The sequence below is a fragment of the Staurois parvus genome, unplaced genomic scaffold (assembly GCF_062004578.1).
Source record: "Staurois parvus isolate SC_StPar_1 unplaced genomic scaffold, SC_StPar_1.0 ptg000090l, whole genome shotgun sequence".
In the NCBI taxonomy this organism is placed as follows: domain Eukaryota; kingdom Metazoa; phylum Chordata; class Amphibia; order Anura; family Ranidae; genus Staurois; species Staurois parvus.
The window spans coordinates 24,797,954-24,816,913 of record NW_028317886.1 but is presented as its reverse complement, the minus strand read 5'-3'; the positions used below and the strand labels follow the sequence as shown (position 1 = coordinate 24,816,913).

The 18,960-nt window shown below is 42.3% G+C and overlaps 1 protein-coding gene across 1 annotated transcript in view; it reads right to left on the bottom strand.

The window, feature by feature from the left end:
• ZNF827 (zinc finger protein 827) overlaps positions 1–18,960 on the bottom strand; it is a 318,427-nt gene that overhangs the window by 60,679 nt on the left and 238,788 nt on the right. The window contains exon 6 of the mRNA XM_089670488.1: positions 1,361–1,594. Coding sequence (XP_089526614.1) covers positions 1,361–1,594 — 234 coding nt within the window. The remainder of the gene's footprint in view (positions 1–1,360; positions 1,595–18,960) is intronic.

Sequence of the window (18,960 nt, the reverse complement as noted above, 5' to 3'; positions counted from 1 at the left end):
GTTGCCTTTAAAGGGAAATAATTACTGTAAAACAAAGTAACAATTTGCCTTCAATGGGACACTATTGCCATTTTTATTTAATTATATCAGAAACCAGCACTGTTATTTTTTAAACTGTAAAATGAATTAAAATGGACCTTTCATTAGTTTAAAAAAAGTGATGTACAATTATTCCTGACATGTCACAATATATGGCAAAAAGTATGATTTTTCAAAAAAGAGATGACATTTGGGAGAATGGCATCATCAGTGTGCTGCAGACAAAAGGAAACAGGACAGTTCTGACCATTACCTTAGTGGCTTAGTGGTTAGCGCATCTGCTTTGCAGTAAATGGGTCATGGGTTCGATTCCTGACCATGGCGCCTCCTGCATTGAGTTTGCATGTTCTCCCTGTGCTTGCGTGGGTTTCCTCCCACACTCCAAAGACATGCTGGTAGGTTAATTGGATACTGTCTAATTGGCCCTAATATGTGTATGCATGAATGTAAGTTAGGGACCATAGATTGTACACCCCTTGAGGGTTAGGGACTGATGTGGATGTACAATATATATGTAAAGCGCTGTGTAAATTGATTGTTAGGCTGGTTGTACACAGAAGGCAGTCTCTGTTACCTCTCTGAAAAGCGATCCATGGTGGATTATATTTTCAGAGGCAGTTTGCAGGCTTTCAGAAGATGGCAGTACTGCATTGTTGCTTTTCCGGCTGAAGGGGCATTTTACATTGAAATACCACACTGAAACTGAGAGCCAAGCATTTTTAACTGACTTCAATGGGCAGGACTGGCAGGCAATGCTGCTTGTCAAAATTGACCTGCCTGGTTAAATTTTCCATGGTATGTATACATGTGACAGCAATCACCAAGCACCAGGCACTATAACATAGGAGGGAAGCGAATCATATGCTCCCCAAACCTGTATTTTTCCTGGCAGCCAAAAGGTAGTGGTGGTTGGTGGTAGTGGGGTGGACCAGTTCATTTGCACTTCATTACCCTACGCCGATATGCTAGTAAGTAAATGAAATTTCATGGATTTCCACATTTTTAGGATAAAAAAAATTCAAAGCTTCAAATCGATAATGGATCATCAGCTGGAAATGAATTTATCTGTGTGTTCATACACCAAAATTGCTCCCTGCATCAAGAACTTTAAATGTTAACCTTAACAAAATGTTGAATGTAAAGACTTTTATTAACTCTCACTGCCAGAGGTGCAAACGCTGTAGATGACTCCACAGAACCTGCTATGCGTCAAAGAGGTAAATTCTGATCTGGCGTGCTGCCAGACGTCACTGGGAGTATTATACATCTGTCTTTTCGGCGTCTGACATTTAAAAGGCCGTGCTATAAATTGGCGTATTACCTGACAATTTAAAGAGAAGTTCTGAAGCCATCTTCACAGAGATGTCTTGGCTGAAGAGGTTCCCCTCGGGAATAACTCTGCACTCTGGCATCTTCTGCAAGTGCTCGTTTTTTTCTTGCCTTAATAAAGTGCTGTAACCAATGTTTTGTCTGGGGGAGACGGAAGAGTCAGGGATGTCAACCTCCATGGGTTCTTCTTTAATCTTCACAGCCTGCATGTCCTTACAACTTTCAGCTACACAGGGTAGAATAAGAAAATTCAATTACAAGCCGCATCTAAGTAAAGCAGGGCAAAGACTGAAATAGTTAAAGATTTAGCTGCCATGTCCTGTGTAAGAGAATAAGTGTGGTAAAAACAGCACAACAAAATATCAAATTAATTTGGCTGAAGTATGTTAACACAAGTCTCCTCTTTGACTCTCTATACACTATCCAATTTTCTCTGAAGAAGTGAGCAATTTGAACATTGACAGCAATTTAGAAATGTATGAAACAACAAAAAAAGAAATAGGAACACTATGGATATACAAACCAAGATTACCATAAAAATGCTTGAATTGTTTTTAATAACTTATCCAATAATATAGAGTTTGGAAACAGTATAGTTGGAGTGGTCTTATTGCCCAGGCAAAGTAAAAAGAGACTTTTCTCTGTCAATACTTGGCAGGACTTGAAGGATAACTGTACTTTGAAAACGTTATTCCTTTTAATACAGTACAGTATATGCAATATACCAAGCAGCTTTGCAAATACACCCTCTTGTGTATGCCTTTAGTTTCCCTGTAGTTTGACAGCTTTCAGGCCAATGTAAACATTGCATTGTTAGTTTGCATATACATAGTGACTGCACAGAAGAATGGAGAACCAGGAATCTGCTCCACATACCTGTTTGATTCAGTCTCAGTGACAGGAGCCTGATGCCTTATTTTTTCTAAGCCCTTTCTGACACAGAGAAGCAAAGCATAAACAAAACAACATTTACACTGGTTTTGGCCTGTAATAAGAGCTTTGGTGTACAGAGGAAAAAGTGAGGTAACATGTAAGTGGTAATATTTACAAAGTTGCTTGGTATCCTCGATATTTTATAAGAGAAAATGTGATCTGTAAGTACCTGTATCTGCAGACAGGCTGCAATCAGTCTGTGGACCACTAATATTCCAAAAGCTGGTCTCTGAGAATTATATCTACTTTGTTTGATGTCTAAGGCTAGGTTCACATCTGTGCGGGTGGTGCCGCTACGGATCCGCACTAAAATCTGTGCAGCCGCACCACCCGCATAGAGAAATGTGGACCTGCGGGCAGGTGCCTTTAGTTCTAATGGCATGCCGCCCGCACTGGAAAATGCGACCGAACTGGGAACCGAGGTTCCCATGTGAGCTGCGTTTTTGGAAGAAGTGCGGGGACTTCTTCCCTGCGTGTCACGGGGCACGGGAGACCATTCAAATGAATGGGCTCTCGTGCCCATGCAAAACGTGGACTGCATATATGTGAACTGGGGCTTATAGTCCTAATTATCCCTATAGGACCACATAATTGTGTAAAAAGAGCCCTATTCAATAAAAGACCTAAAGGCAATCTTTTTTTAGGTTTTGTGAGGTTGAAGTGTTGTACATGTATCTTTTCCAATCTAGTTAACTAGGTATGTCCATTCAAAATTGAGATTTCAAAAATAGGTAGCTCTGGAAAAGCTCTTGAAAAAGATGAGTCATTCTCATATCTTTTGAAAACTTCATGGGTGAAATTTTCTGCCAGAAGTCCTTGCTCTGTTACTGCCCACCTTGAAGACCTGGATGTTAGCATCCACTATTGTGTGTTTCTTTTGCATTCTCTACAATATAAAACCAACAGAAAATTCAACAAGCAGAAGTGCTCCAAGAACTGAAAAGCTGGCCATAGATTTCACAAAAGTCGAATGTTGTCGAAGGAGCCTGCTGAAAATGTTTTGGTATTCGGCATTAGCAATAGGAGGACATGGAGGAGGAAGGATGGAGGAGAGTGTCAGTTACCACGGTGTATATGCCCACCTGTGTGACTCCATAGCTGTGTGGCCTGCACATATAAGAAAAACGAGGAAATTAAGAGCATAGAAGGGAACTGAAACTGCTCAGTAGATGGCAAAAGCTGGTCTACACAATCTCAGACTGCAGTGGGAAGACAGAGGAGATGGCAGGGACAGCTGAAGTCAAAATCAACCAGGTATAGTTCACTCTACAAAACAAATGCCTTAGTGGCTTTGTGAATATGCACACACTATTATACAACATGTAATGAGAGTTTTTCATAGTCTGGGTTTATTGACACTTTAAATCTCCTGCAAAAAGCCAGTAGCTTTAGCTGTACAAAACGTTTGCCACATTTTTTCATACTCATTTTGCCACATTAGGGGTTTTTAGTGTGTGTGTTTTTAGTGTGTGTGTTTTTTTTTAGGCAAAACAAAACACCACTCTGCTATTTTTAACTCCCACTTTCCCACAATGCATTCCTGAATAGTCATTGTGTAGTTGTTTAGTCACCATTTTGAGATCAGTTTTGTCTGTGTGGAGCACAAATATGCAGTTGGCCATGCTAACTGCATACATGAGCTGCACAGAGGAAAAAAGGTTCGTGTTTCGTCTGCGGGGAGCCAAAATATGTAGTTGGCCATGCTAACTGCATGTAAGCTATACGCAGATGAAAAAACATTCATGTTTCAGGTCAGACAATGAAAGCAAGAGCAGCAAAGCACACTGGTAATTTATTGCATAATAAAAATTGCTAGCATCCATTGCTTAAAAAAATGCTTGAGGCTCATAAACACGCCTAGTCACGTTTTGAGGAATGTTACCGTGTTTAACAGCGTTAGAGCATTTTTACAGCTGAAAAATTCCACTTCAAATGCGGTAGTCCTGGGTTTTCTTCAGCATGAAAATGTCCCTGACAAAAAATGCTCATAAAAGCCCATGTGTGCCATAGGAGAACATGCTGAGGAGTTTATTAGCTGTACAAAAAAATGCCTTACGCCAAAAACAGCAGCTGTAAAAACATCCAGTGTGCATGAAGCCTTTGGGTCCATGAACATGGGGCTTGAAAAAAACGCCAGTCCCCTTGGTAGAAAAAAAATGCTCATATAGAGCATGTTTGTACACAAATTTGTATTTAAAGGTTATACCCATATCCCCCCTATCCTTTCTTTCCTCAAGACTATAAAGTCTTTGCATTCTCTCCTGATACGTTCTGTCTTAGGTCTCCTGAACACAGTATTCTAAGGCTCCATGCACACTAGTATTTTTTTTTTCTAGTTAAGAAATCGCTGGAAGAAACGCTGGATTAAAAAATGCTGTTAATAGAAGTGTTTAGGAGCATTAGCGTTTTATTAGCGTTTTTACAGTTAGTGTAAGGGAAAAAAAAGCTAGAAAAAAGCTGTTTTAGCAGAATTTAGTGTTTTTTTCTGCCGGAAAAATGCTCCCAAAAATTCTACAAAAACAATTTTTTTTTCTGCTCCTAAACACTGAAGCTTGAAAAATGCTGCCAGCCTAAAATAGTGTGCATGGACACATAGGATAACACTATTAGCTTCAAGGAGCAGAAAAAAAATGCTGATTGTCACGATCGCGGCGTCAGACCCCAGCCCTTCTCACCCAAACTCGTGACCGAAGGACTAGCCGATCTAAAACCGCGATGTGAAGTGCGTAACAATGCCACACCCAGCTGCACCCTGCACAACGATTTTCCAGCTAACGGACCACAATCAATGTACTGGCAGCCTGGGCGATTCTTACTGGGTCAGGTTATTTACGCAATTAACCCTTCACACTGCCACCACCTTCTTTTTGTACAGAGAAAGAGGAAACTCGGCGTTATCAGCTATAACACTATAATGATTGAAATAATCGACTGCATAGCACGGTCATAACACAGGCCTGTTATACAGAGCCTATACAAACAGTAGCGTTCTCTTTAGAGGCAGGGATTCCTAAGTTGCAATACATAGCTATAGAAACAGTTCAACACTTTCAGAAAGAAAGATTTATTACTAAAAACGGGTGCAATAAAAATATTTACAGAAAAAAGATGTAACTAAGATATATATATAAATATACAGAGAACCACAGCACAGCAAAGAGATATCAGAGAGAGGTGAAAGTGTTAAAGTAGTTGCCAAAGTCCTGGGTTAGCAGATCCAAGTTTCAGAGCAGAAGAGTGCTTTGATCTCCCTATGTTATGATGGTCAATCAGAGAATTCTTCAACTTCCTACTCTTAGGCCTGACAGCCTGTTTTGTAGTCCCCAGCAGAGGGTGGCTCTGCAGTCAAGGACCAATCTCCGCTTAGGGCGTGGAGAGATGGGTGGATGCCTCAACTAGAGCAAAAATCTCCCATAACTCATATTTGGCCTATAACTTTTCATCTGCACAAGTGACACTCCACCCGCGGGTAGATTATTATGCAGACAAGTCTGAGGATTGATTAGATATGAATTATGAAAGTGTACACTGAACGGTTCACGAGATCTATTTTTCTGCTTTCCTGTGTGTCCGAGACAAGGCGAGTGACCCACCAAAATTTTCGGCTCCTCTTAGCCCATCTGACGATATGCTCGGTTTTTATGTAGGTCTCTTCTATTCCAAGATATGAGACATAAGGAAAAAATGGTTTTAGCAGAGGTTATCTGATTCTGTCACCTACCCTGAGTTAGGTTTATTAGGTTGGAATCTCTCTCAACTCAGGAACTCAAGCCTTATCTCTTCCGAGGTGTGAAATGGGACAGCTCGCCCAGACAGCTAGGCACCTAGCTCAGAGATGCCTTGGCCAGCCAGTGACCCACAACCAGCACACACATACACACGCTGGCCAAATGTCTCCTCTCAGAGTGGGAGGGGGAGGGAGTGAGGGAAGAAAATTGGATACTCTTAACAAAATGGCGGGTTGCGTCAGTCTCTGTTGCACATGTTTGCGACACTGATAGCTTCTAGAAGCTTAAAAAAACACTTGTGTGCATGGAGCCTTAATATGGTCTAACCAAAGAACTACGAGGGGCGTTCAAGTTAAACCGGGACTTTTGAGTTTATATAATAAAAACAAATTTCAAGGAGTTGAAACTGCATTTATTTTTCAACATACTCCCCTGCTACTTGTATACACTTATCCCAGCATTTAACTATGCCTGGAAAGCTTCTGCATAGAAGGATTTGTCAGTTTGCTTGAACAATCTGAAATTCTGACAACAGAAAGATTTGTCTCTTGTGCAATTTCACAACAGGTTATGCGTTGATTATCTAGGAACAGGTGTTCCATGCACTGAATGTTCACAGGAATGACTGCTGGGAACCACCACGGTTGGGGTCGTCACTGATGGACATATGGCCATCTTTGAAATGTTTGCACCATTTAAATGTCTCACTGCGGCTGAGCATCTCATCACCATACTGTGCTTGATGTCTTCTGTAGATATCCGCGGATTTTACACCTTTGTTCACAAGAAACTTCACCATCACACATTATTCCATGCACGCACTAACACTGTTGTCTACAATCTTGATTAGTGGTCTCTGGACTGGCCTGCGACACGTGCACCACCTATCAGTAATAGGACACACTTGCCACTTACTACTGCGTGTAGTACCACCACTCTAGCATTCCTTTTTATACCTGTAAAATTAAAAGTCCAGATTTGACTTGAATGCCCCTCATATATAGGAAAATGAGGACCTCATTTCTTCCTGCTGATGATCCCACTAGTCATGCATTCCACAATTCTATTTGCTTTTCTCACTGACAGGTCACAGTGTCTGCTCATTTTTCAGTACTAGCTAATTCTTTACTTGCTAATTCTTTAGCAAACTACAAAACTACTGAGCCACCCAACGGTATATCCTAGCCCGTACATACAGTTGTGTTCAAAATAATAGCAGTCAGACATCACTAACCTGATCAATCACTGTTTTTGGTAGAAATGATATTTCTACATGGCAAATAATTTACTAGCAGGTGTAGTAGAGTAATAGAAATCCAACAGACCCAACAGTCATGACATGCATGCTGCTGATTCTGTGTAATTGAATCACTAATTGAAAGGGGCATGTTCAAAATAATAGCAGTGTGGAGTTCTATTAGTGAGGTCATTCATTCTTTGAAAAACAGGTGGCAATTATTGCCCTTATTTAATGAAGGAAGGCAGCAAAGGTTGTACATGCTGGTTACAGTGCATTTCTCTCTGAAATTCTGAGGACAAAGGGTCATTCTAGACATTGTTCAGAAGAACAGCGAACCTTGATTAACAAGTTGATTGGAGAGGGGAAAACATATAAAGAAGTGCAGAAAATGATAGGCTGCTCAGCTAAAATGATCGGAAATGCTTTAAAATGGCAACCAAAACCTGAAAGACGTGGAAGAAAGCAAAAAACTACCGTTTGAATGGATAGAAGAATAGCCAAAATGGCAAGGACTCAGCCAACAATCAGCTCCAGGAAGATCAAAGAAGGTCTAAAAGTTACCTGTGAGTACTGTTACAATTAGAAGACGCCTATGTGAAGCCAAGCTATCTGCAAGAAGCCCCCGCAAAGTCCCACTGTTGAAAAAAAGACATGTGCTGAAGAGGTTACAATTTGCCAAAGAGCACATTGACTGGCCTAAAGAGAAATGGTGCAACATTTTGTGGACTGATGAAAGTAAGATTGTTCTTTATGGGTCTAGTGGCCGGAGACAGTTTGTCAGACGACCCCCAAACACTGAATTCAAGCCACAGTACACTGTGAACACAGTGAAGCATGGTTGTGCAAGCATCATGATATGGGGATGTTTCTCATACTACGGTGTTGGGCCTATTTATCGCATACCAGGGATCATGGATCAGTTTGAATACATCAGAATACTTGAAGAGGTCATGCTGCCTTATGCTGAAGAGGAAAAGCCCTTGAAATGGGTGTTCCAACAAGACAACGACCCCAAACACACCAGTAAACGTGCAACATCTTGGTTCCAGACCAACAAGATTGACGTTATGGAGTGGCCAGCCCAATCCCCGGATCTTAATCCAATAGAAAACTTGTGGGGTGACATCAAAAATGCAGTTTCTGAGGCAAAACCAAGAAATAGAGAAGAACTGTGGAATGTAATCCAATCATCCTGGGCTGGAATACCTGTTCACAGGTGCCAGAAGTTGGTTGACTCCATGCAACACAGATATACAGCAGTTCTCAGAAACCGTGCTTATACAACTAAATATTCATTAAGCGATTCAAAGGAAAGCAAAATCTTCAAACATTTTTCAGTTTATATAGTGAATGTTTGAGTTTGTAAAGAAGAATACAAACACTGCTATTTTTTTGAACAGTCTAATATTCACTTTTCTTCAATTTATTTTAGAGCAACAACACAAATTTGATATATTTTTCTTCATGTTTTGATTTGGAGTAGAATGTGTAGTGTTCGCAATGCATTTGTGTGTATGGAAATGAAAGCTATTAGAAGGATTTTGAGTTTTATTCACTTTTTTCAACACACTGCTATTATTTTGAACACAACAGTATGTGAAATTATATCAAATACTTTGCTAAAATCTAGATAGGCTATGTCCACATCACTACCCTGGTCCAAAATATTTGTGATATAGACAAAAAATTCAGATTAGTCTGACATTTCCTGCCCTCAGTAAAGCCATGTTGCTTTGGGTCCAGCACGTTGTGTGTTTCTAAATGATCACAGAATCTGTAGGTGCCAGCTTCTTGCTTACTACTTACTTCTTATAAATAGGTACAATATTAGATGTCTGCCAGTCAAGGAGAACTTCTCCTGTCAGAAAAAACTGATTATAAAGATCAGTTAATGTTCCCACAACTCTATACCCCAAAGTTCTCTTAAAATTCTGAGATGAATACCATCAGGACCCACTGCTTTATTAAGCTTTAAGTGGGCCAGTTTATCGGTTACCTTTGCCTTTATTTCAGAAAAAACTGAACTGAAGTTATTGTTTAAATAGTCTGATACATCCAGGTATCCCTCAACATAAGTATTACACCAGGTTTTCATTTCTGTGATCCCATAGTATCTTTTGCTACTGTCACTAATATACAAAAAATAAAGGTTATACTTTTTTTCTTAAAGTGATATTAAAGGCAAATTAAAATAAAATTGCAAGCATGTCATACCTACCTGCACTGCACAATGGTTTTGCACAGAGCAGCCCTCATACTCCTTTTCACAGGCCCCCCACTGGTGTTCCTGCCCCCTTCTGCCAAATGCCCCCACAGCAAGCAGCTTGCTATAGAGGAACCTGAGCAGACTTACTCCCAAGCCATTGCTGTTTGTCCATTCACATACACAGCACAGCTCGGCCCTGCTCTGCCCCCCCACACACTCTCTTTATTGGCTCACTGGCAGTGATTGACAGGACAGGAGCCAATGGTACCCGCTGCTGTTTCAGCCAATGAGGGAACGACCCCAAAGAGACACTGTTTTCACACGTCACTGGACCAAGATGGGGCTCACGTAAGTATTGGGAGGGGGCTGCTGCACACAGGTTTTTTTTTACCTTAATGCATAAAATCCATGAAGGTAAAACACCTTGAGCCTTTACAACCATAGAATAGATTCAGCTATGGACTCCTCTTTTATTGCTTCAGCAGTACTGATATATTTGTTTTAAACACTTCTGTATTAGCTACAAATTCTGTTTCCTTCTCTCTCTTTTACTATCCTACTTACCTCTGTAGTGAACCATTCTCTTCTGGTTAATTTTACTAGTTGCATACAGGATGGCACCCACCGATTACAGACCATTTTACTCTAACTTTTTAATTATTTTTTTTAGAAATTTGACTCAGAAACAAGTGAAGATCACTGGAGTAGCTGTGTCTACTTCTATGATTTCCAGCTTCCAGGGGCATCAACCAGGATTGGTACATAAATAGCTGGACCAATGTAGCTATGTATAAAAGTGATGTCTGTGATTATTTTGGCCATGGATACGCTTTAAAAATAGTGCCTACATATACGTGAGAAAAACTGTGCCTCTTGTGGCTTTCCAAGAAGGTCTACAAGCTGCTGTGCAGGACCTGGAATCTTCTCTGACCTGCTGGCTAAACAGTCATCATCTCCCACTAATGTTGATGAACAGATTAGACCACATATGTGTAATTAAATGAATTAAATAAACAATAATGCAAAAGGTTCTACAGATTTGAAACTATGCCTGTGTGCACAATTCTAACTTGCAATTTCACATAGTTCTACTTTAAAGCATATCTAAAGCCAAAAAGTTGTATCATCCCTTTGGATTGAGTAGTAAACCTTGAGGGGAATTTTTTAACACTGGAGAAGACAGAACCTGGAGTAGCTGCTCATAGTAACCAATCAGATTCTAGCTTTAGCTTGCCAGGTCTATTCAAAATGAAAGCTAGACAATGTTTGGTTGCCATGCACAGCTGCTCCAGATTCTGGCTGCTCTAGTCATTGTAAATTCCTCTACTGCTTTTTTTACTCATCTGTGTTCCATCGAGATGATTTCCCTTTACTTTCTGTCCAACAGACTCCACAGGAAGTGAGAAGGAAACTCTCCAAAGTGAAGGAAATCACCTTTTAGACAGTTTTTCCCCTCTGCTGCTGACCTGGTGACAACTCAAAATTTTAGATATTCCCTCATTCAAAAATAGAAATAATAATATGCACATATGCTGTGCTGGTCCTTCTTGTCCCATGAATAAAATGACACAAAAAAAAAAACTGGCCAGACTTCTACTGAATCTTTCTGCTGCAACATTTTAGAAAAAGAAGGCACACAGAAAGATAGCAAATGTATTTTTTTTCAGCTGTTATGAAGCTAATGCTACATGACATGTAAATGTGAATGGATCAAGATATGTTCATTTGCTTTCAAACATTCTAGCAGGAGGAAGGCAAAATGATTAAGATTAAATTAAAATCACCAACTCCAAAAATAAATCGCTCATGGAAGCCAAGATCCAAAGGAGCTTTTAAAAGTGATGTTCTTGTCGTGAATCCGGTGCAGAAATGTTAAGCAGGGTGGCTGGGGTCAGCCCTAATGTACCTAGCACTGTAAGGCTTGCCTCCTTTGTCAGCTGTGCTTGAAATAACTTGAAAGGTGACCTCTGTTCCAATTAAGATGGCAATTCCATTTCTCTTGACCTTAGCAGAGGCCAAAAAGATATGCTGAGATTTCCAATCTCTAAATTTAGGATAGTTGTGTTATTTAATATGTGTTTCTGACAATACTTTTATGAGAATGTTTTTTTCAAATACCAGATATCCCACAATACGGCTGCCTTCAATACTGTATGGTTTGTTTTTTTATAAGTTACCATACAGAAACTTAAAGGGACTATCCACCAGATAAGGACATTTCAATTATAGGTGGAATCTACTGGCATGAGACACCTACTGCTACATACATCTTGAAAATAATGTTAATTAAAGTAGTTCTAAAGGCAAAAGGGTTTTTTTACCTTAATGCATTCTACGCATTAAGGTAAAAAACCTTCTGAGTACAGCTCCCTCCTCAGCCCCCCCTTATATTTACCTGAGCCCCATCTCGATCCAGTGATGCGCATGAGAGCAGCGGCTTTCCCAGGTCTTTCTCTCCTCATTGATTCCTGCTGCTGTCAATCACACATAGGGTTCCACCATCCTATACTACCCCAGTATGCAATAGTGGGTTCTACATTTGGGTACAGTGTCTCACATATAATTGGTTTAAAGACTTCTGGATCAGACAAAACAGAGTGATGCAGAAGGACAAACCTTCACACAAACTATTCTATGAAAAATCCATAAGGCATTATTTTCCAAGCCAATCAAATTGCACTGAGTTAGGAGTCTAACACTATAAACATGCTTATGGGGAAGATATATTCATTCTATTTTTTTTACTGCTTTTCCTATAGTATAACTGTCAGGGCAGGAGCGGTGGAATGGGCAGGCAGGCCTTATGGTAAGGTCACGCACCGACTGACGACAGCCACCACCCACAGGCCGGAGTCCCTCAGGGCGCGGAGTCTAAGCCCCAGGCTGCCTTTCACTAGGGCCCCTGATGGTGGGGATGGACTTGACGCAGCCTGAGACCAAGTCGCGGCCCCCGAGTAACCCCAGTTGCGGTAACGGCTGCCGCCAATGGCGTATAGCTGGTGGGACCAGATGGCAAGACGTATAGCGTGGTCGGACAGGCCAGGTCGATAACAGCGGAACAGACAGAACAAGGCGGTAGGCAAGAATACTCAGGTCACGGGCCGGGTTCAGCAATGGGAGGTCAGGTAATGGGATAAGGCAAAGAATAGTCTTGTCAAAGTCGAGTCGGTTTCCAGGAAAGTCATGAGAGCTGAACGAGAGCTTGCTGCAATGTAACATACAGGGCACGAATGCAAAGAGCAACTGCAGACAGCAGGCTTAAATGTGATCAGCCACACCCTTCTGGAGGAGGAGCCGCAGAGGCCTGAAAGCATAAAGGCTCCCACCATACTTTGCAGAAACCTAAGATGGATGTCAGCACATGGCGCAACACAAGCTCTGAGGAAAGGCAGGACCTTGACAGTACCTCCTCCTCAAGGACCCCTCCCCCTCCACGGCTCAACGTAAGGCTTCTGAGGAAAGCGGGCATGAAAAGCGCGGAGGAGGGCAGGAGCATGAACATCCGCGGAAGGAACCCAGGAATGCTCCTCGGGACCGTAACCATGCCAATGGACCAGGAACTGCACCCGACCGCGGACCAACCGAGAGTCCAGGACAAGGCCTTGTCTGAGAGCAGCAAGATTAGGAAGCCCACCTTTGACCTCTCAGTAGGAAAAGCGTGGGGTATTAACTCAAAGTAAATGCCCACTTGGTTAAGGAAACCACGACACTGACTCGGCTCACCACCAAAGCGCTGTGGAAGAGGGGCAGAACCAGTCATACCTCTAGGCACCGTGGGTGCAGCAACAGATGTGGAAGTAGGCGCAACCACCGGAGCAACAGTGGGAGCGACCACCGGAGTGACAACCGACCTAATAACCCCAGGGGTAAGGTGCGGTGTGCGTGCAACCAGAGTCTGCAACACCTGAGCGAACAAGGTAGGACCTTGACAATAACTAAGCTTTACATTTTGTAACAGATTGGCTGTCAGCCTTCTATCACCCCGTCCTTTAAAGTGGAGTTCCACCCAAAAGGGGAAGTTCCACTTTAAAGACTGGTCCCCCGCTCCCCATTAAGGATTGGCACCTTTGGGGAGCGGGGGGCAGGGGAGTGGATACCCGAAATTGACAGGTACCCACTTCCGCTGCGATCACCTAGGCGATTGGAAGTGGAAGTTGTCCTCCTACACTCCCTCCCGTAGTCTTCTGGGACACATGACAGGTCCCAGAACACTACAGGGCCATTAAGGAAGCACAGTGGTACTTGCACATGCGCAGTGGGCACCCGGCTGTAAAGCTGCAAGCTGTCACACTGAAGATACTGGCACCTGGAACACAGGACAGCCAGTGAAATGGACTGTGGGAAGGACACCAGGGGATCGGTGAGTGGCTGTTTTTTAAAAGTCAGCAGCTAGTTTTTGTAGCTGCTGACTTATTTTTTTACAGTGTGAGTACTTTTTTATGTAATGTGCATGCAAGCAATATATTGTGTAACACTTGCTAGCAAAGAGATGATGCAGTCATATAAACTCCACTGCCTGCACCGTTATTGTATGTTATTGGCTTTGTGTACACATTTTGTTTCACACTGATTAGCTACCCACTACCTCCCACCTTCTGACCTCTCAGACAGTTAAGTTGGTCATACATTTAGGTAAATGTTTATTAAAGTGATTCTAAAGCCTAAATGTTTTTTTGAAGAACAAACATGTCTTACCTACTCTGTGCAATGGTTTTGCACAGAACAGCCCTGATCCGCCTCTCCTGAGGTCTCACACCGCCACTCCTGTATCCTCGTCTTGGGCAAGTCCCCCCATAACAAGCTGTTTTCTGCGAGGGTACTCATACAGGCTTGACCCTAAGCTGCGCTGCCTGCATCCATAGACAGACAGCAATGCTCAGCCCTGCCCCCCGCTCCCTCATCACAGGGTTGCATTGACAACAGCGGGAGCCAATGGCTCCCATTGCTGCCTCTCTATCTTGTGAGGAGAGAGAAAGCGGTAAGAACTGCAGGTCCTGGGCACAATGCTGGATCAAAATCGAAAGTATAAAGGGGAGCTGGGGAGTCTTAATAATAGAAGTGTTTTACCTTAACACAGAGAATGCTTTAGGGCAACCTTTAAAATCACTTTATTGTGGGATAAGCTGCAAAAGTGACTATCGCTGTTTATCTAACTGGGCAGCAGTCTAATAAGTTGGGACGAGCAGGGCTGTCTTATTTCATGGGCATCCCTAGGCACTGCCCAAGGGCCCCAGATGCATGGGGGCCCCATGATAATCTTGCATTACATCATACACTGTATTGCCAAAAGTATTGGGACGCCCCTCCAAATTATTGGATTTAGGTGTTCCAATCACCTCCATGGCCACAGGTGTATAAAATCTAGCACCTAGACATGCAGACTGCTTCTATAAACATTTGTGAAAGAATGGGTTGTTCTCAGGAGCTTAGTGAAAAAGTATTGGGGCACCTGCCTTTACAAGCACATGAACTTTAATGGCATCCCTGTATTAGTCCTTAAGGTTCAATATTGAGTTGGCCCACCCTTTGCAGCTATAACTGCTTCAACTCTTCTGGAAAGGCTGTCCACAAGGTTTAGGAGTGTGCCTATGGGAATGTTTGACCATTCTTCCAGAAGTGCATTTGTGAGGTCAGGCACTGATGTCGGACGAGAAGGCCTGGCTCACAGACTCTGCTCTAATTCTTCCCAAAGGTGGTCTATCGGGTTGATGTCAGGCCAGTCAAGTTCCTCCACTCCAAACTCACTCATTCATGTAAACCTTGCTTTGTGCACTGGTGTGCAGTCATGTTGGAATAGGAAGGCGCCATCCCCAAACTGTTCCCACAAAGTTGGGAGCATGAAATTGTCCAAAATGTCTTGGTATGCTGACTCCTTAAGAGTTCCCTTCACTGGAACTAAGGGGCCAAGTCCAACCCCTGAAAAACAACCCCACACCATAATTCCCCCTCCACCAAACTTTACACTTGGTACAATGCAGTCAGGCAAGTACTGTTCTCCTGGCAACCGCCAAGCCAGACACATCCATTGGATTGCCAGACAGAGAAGCATGATTCTTCACTCCAGAGAACATGTCTCCACTGCTCTAGAGTCCAGTGGCGGTGTGCTTTACACCACTGCATCTGCTAAGTCAGCATGGCCTTGATAGCCCCTATGTCAGGGGTCAGCAACCAGTAGAACTTTGCCAGGTGACTGGTAAATCTCATTCTGGGCTTGCTGACACGCCATCCCAGAGCATAAAACAGAAGGCAATGCAGAGGGACTACTTGTAAAGTTGGAGCTGTAGTACGGAACAAGAGACAAATAAGTTGATGTCTCCTCTGTAGTGCTGCTCCTACACCCTGTTGTGTTTGGTGGGTGTAGCACCTGCCAAGCATGACCCATTCAAGTGAATAAGGCCGCTCTGCAGTTGCCCTGCAACCTTGTGCAGTACAGTAAACAGGGGTTAAACAGGCAGCGGTGTGTTGCTTTCTTACCGCTTGCTTTAATCCCTTTGACCTTGCGGAAGCAAAGCAGTTGCAGGGCACTTGCAGAGTGGCCCATGTACTTGAATGGGTTTCGGATGACAGGTGGTAGCACCCACTAAAAGCAACAGGGGGTGTAGTTTCTATTGTGGTAGGTGTACACTTTTGGCTGCTGCCTCAGCAGCTAAAGGGGGTAGGAACTGGGGGGGCAGTAAAACCATAATTCAACCGCAGGGTTTTACTACCCCCAACTTTACATGTGAACAAGCCCTTAGGGTGTCGCTGCCAATTACAACTAAGGGTTCATTCATAGGTGCAGTAGGCACTGCTGCCCCTCTACAAAGCAATCCCAATGCATTTGACAGGTGGCGAGGAGGCGATATGTTGCCTCCTCATCACCTGATATAAACCTATGATTGCCGTGCAATGCACATGATTGTGACACGGTAGTATGGCAATTAGAGGTTTAAATCAGGTGTGAGGAGGCAACACTGTGGCCAGTCATCTTTGACTTCTCCTATGTTGTTCGGGCAGATCTCCACCTCTTTAAGGTTGCCTACCCCAGCCCTAGAGAATTTGTCCTGCAGCTGGTTGAATCCATGCCACCAAGAATCTGGCATAAACAGACAGACATTGAAGGCAATTTACTAAAGGATTTCAGAATCTTCACTCATTAAACTGAGTATTCACTTACACCTGAATTCCAAAACGCTAACTTTCAAAAAACGCTAAATTTCAAAAACGCTAACTTCAATAAGCTGTGATCCTTACTACAGACACAATGGGGTTGCTTTACCAAAACTAGAGTGTGCAAAACCTCGTGCAGCTGTGCATGGTAGCCAATCAGCTTCTGACTTAAGCTTGTTCAATTTGGCTTTGGCAAAAAAAAAAACTGGAAGATGATTGTTTTCTATGAATAGGTGCACCAGATTTTGCACTCTCCAGCTTTAGTAAATCAACCCCTGCTGATTCTGTGTGAATTGGCCTGGGACACTGTGGCTCCCGGTCTAGACTATGATGATTGGGATGATATCTAGGAGGCCCTTTCACCTGTTCAGTTTACATCAGGGACTGCTTGGTACACTTCAAATTCTTACACAGCATTTACTTCACACCAGCTAGACTAGCCAAAATATATAGGGTCCAATCCTCTTTATGTTGGAGATGCTCCACACCAGCTGCAGATTTTATGCATATATTTTGGGAATGTCCTGTTAAGAAACCCTTCTGGCAGGAGGTTTCAATGTGCATCACCTCCATCTCCATCCCTCTTTCTGTTGGAAGTCTGTTTGTTAAGCCTGGTCAAGTTTCCAGCTACCACAAAAGCAGTCCGTACCCTTCTTACACTAATATTATTTTATGCTAGGAAAATAATGAATCTCTCATGGAAGAAATCCTATGCAGTGACTGGGGGCCTGGAAAACTTTAGTAAATTAAAGTAGTCCCTTTATATAAAGCCACCTACCTAAATAGAGAAGCCTTTGCCAAGTTTGACAAAGTGCGGGGTGGGTAGCTTTCTTCTACATTAGCTGAGGAATGACAGCTGTGACCTCAGAAGTGACATAATAAATGTAACTTCCATGGTCATTAGTCACAATAGGGATCATGGAATGGATGTTTCCCCAAGTTCCCTCTGCTTTTACTGGGGAAGCTGTTTACAACTGGTTCTGGGCTTCCTGGAGAAATGGGAGATCCCAGAAACCACCACACGTACTGAGCTTGATTTAACCTCTTGTTACCATGCTGTTTATAAATATACCTTTGTAGAGAAGTGGTTAATGTAAACAAATCACCAGGTCCAGATGGCCTACACCCATGAGTCCTTAGAGAACTTAGCTTAGATATAACCAAGCCACTATTTCTAGTTTTTAAAGACACTTTACTGACTGGAATGGTAACAACTGTGTACAGTAAATGTAGTACCACCTTACAAAAAAGGATCAAGATATATACCAGGAAACTACAGACCTACAGACCAGTCCGCCTAACATTAATAGTAAGAAATTTGAGGGAAATTTAGGGGACTCTATACAGAAATTTGTCTGAGATAAATGACAACCAGCATTGATTAATGAAGCACCGTTCTTATCAGACCAACCTGTTATCGTTCTATGAGGAAGTGAGAATTTAAATGATGGAAGTCCAGTGGACAAAATTTATCTAGATTTTGCTAAGCCATTTCATACTGTACCATCGTAAACATTTAATCGGGGAAAAAAAAGGTCTGTTGGAGTTCATGAAATTGTTTGTATGATATGATGATGGTATTGTTTGTATGATATTGCCGGGATAGGAAACTTACATGAACAGGTTCAAGGTGTAATGATAAATGACTCATTCTCTGAATGGTCTAAAGTGGTGAATGGTGTGTCCCAGGGTCCTGTCTTGGGGACAATGCTGCTCAGTTTATTAATGATGTAGAGGCTGGAATCAAGGGGCTGAAATTCAGTGTTTGCAGATGATACCAAAGGATGCAGGGAATTAAATTTGAAACAGGATATAGCAGCATTACAGGAAGACCTTGACAAAATATGGAGTTGGGCAGTTACATGACAGATGAGGTTCAATATTGAGAAATGTGCCAAAAATACAGATGCAAACTACACATTAGAAGGAACTTCCCTGGGAGAATCAATGATGAAAAAGGATCTGGGGGAGCTTTCAGATCACAGACTTAGCAATAGCATTCAATGCCAAGCCACAGCTAACACAGCTAGCAAAATACTATCATATATTAAAAAGGACACACACATTGAAGATGTAAATCCAATAATTCAACCCCTATACATAATACTGGCTTGACCCCACCTTAAATATGCAGTTCCAATTTGGTCACCAATACACAGAAAAGACATTACTGAATTAGAAAGAGTTCAGCAAAGGGCAAAAAAATTAAAAAGGGTGATGGAAGACCTCAGCTATGAGAATTGATTACATAGGTTACAATTATTCACAGTGTACAAATATATCAAAAGGTGACTTCAGTAACTGTAATAAACTGTTTAAGCCCCCTGAAGTAGACA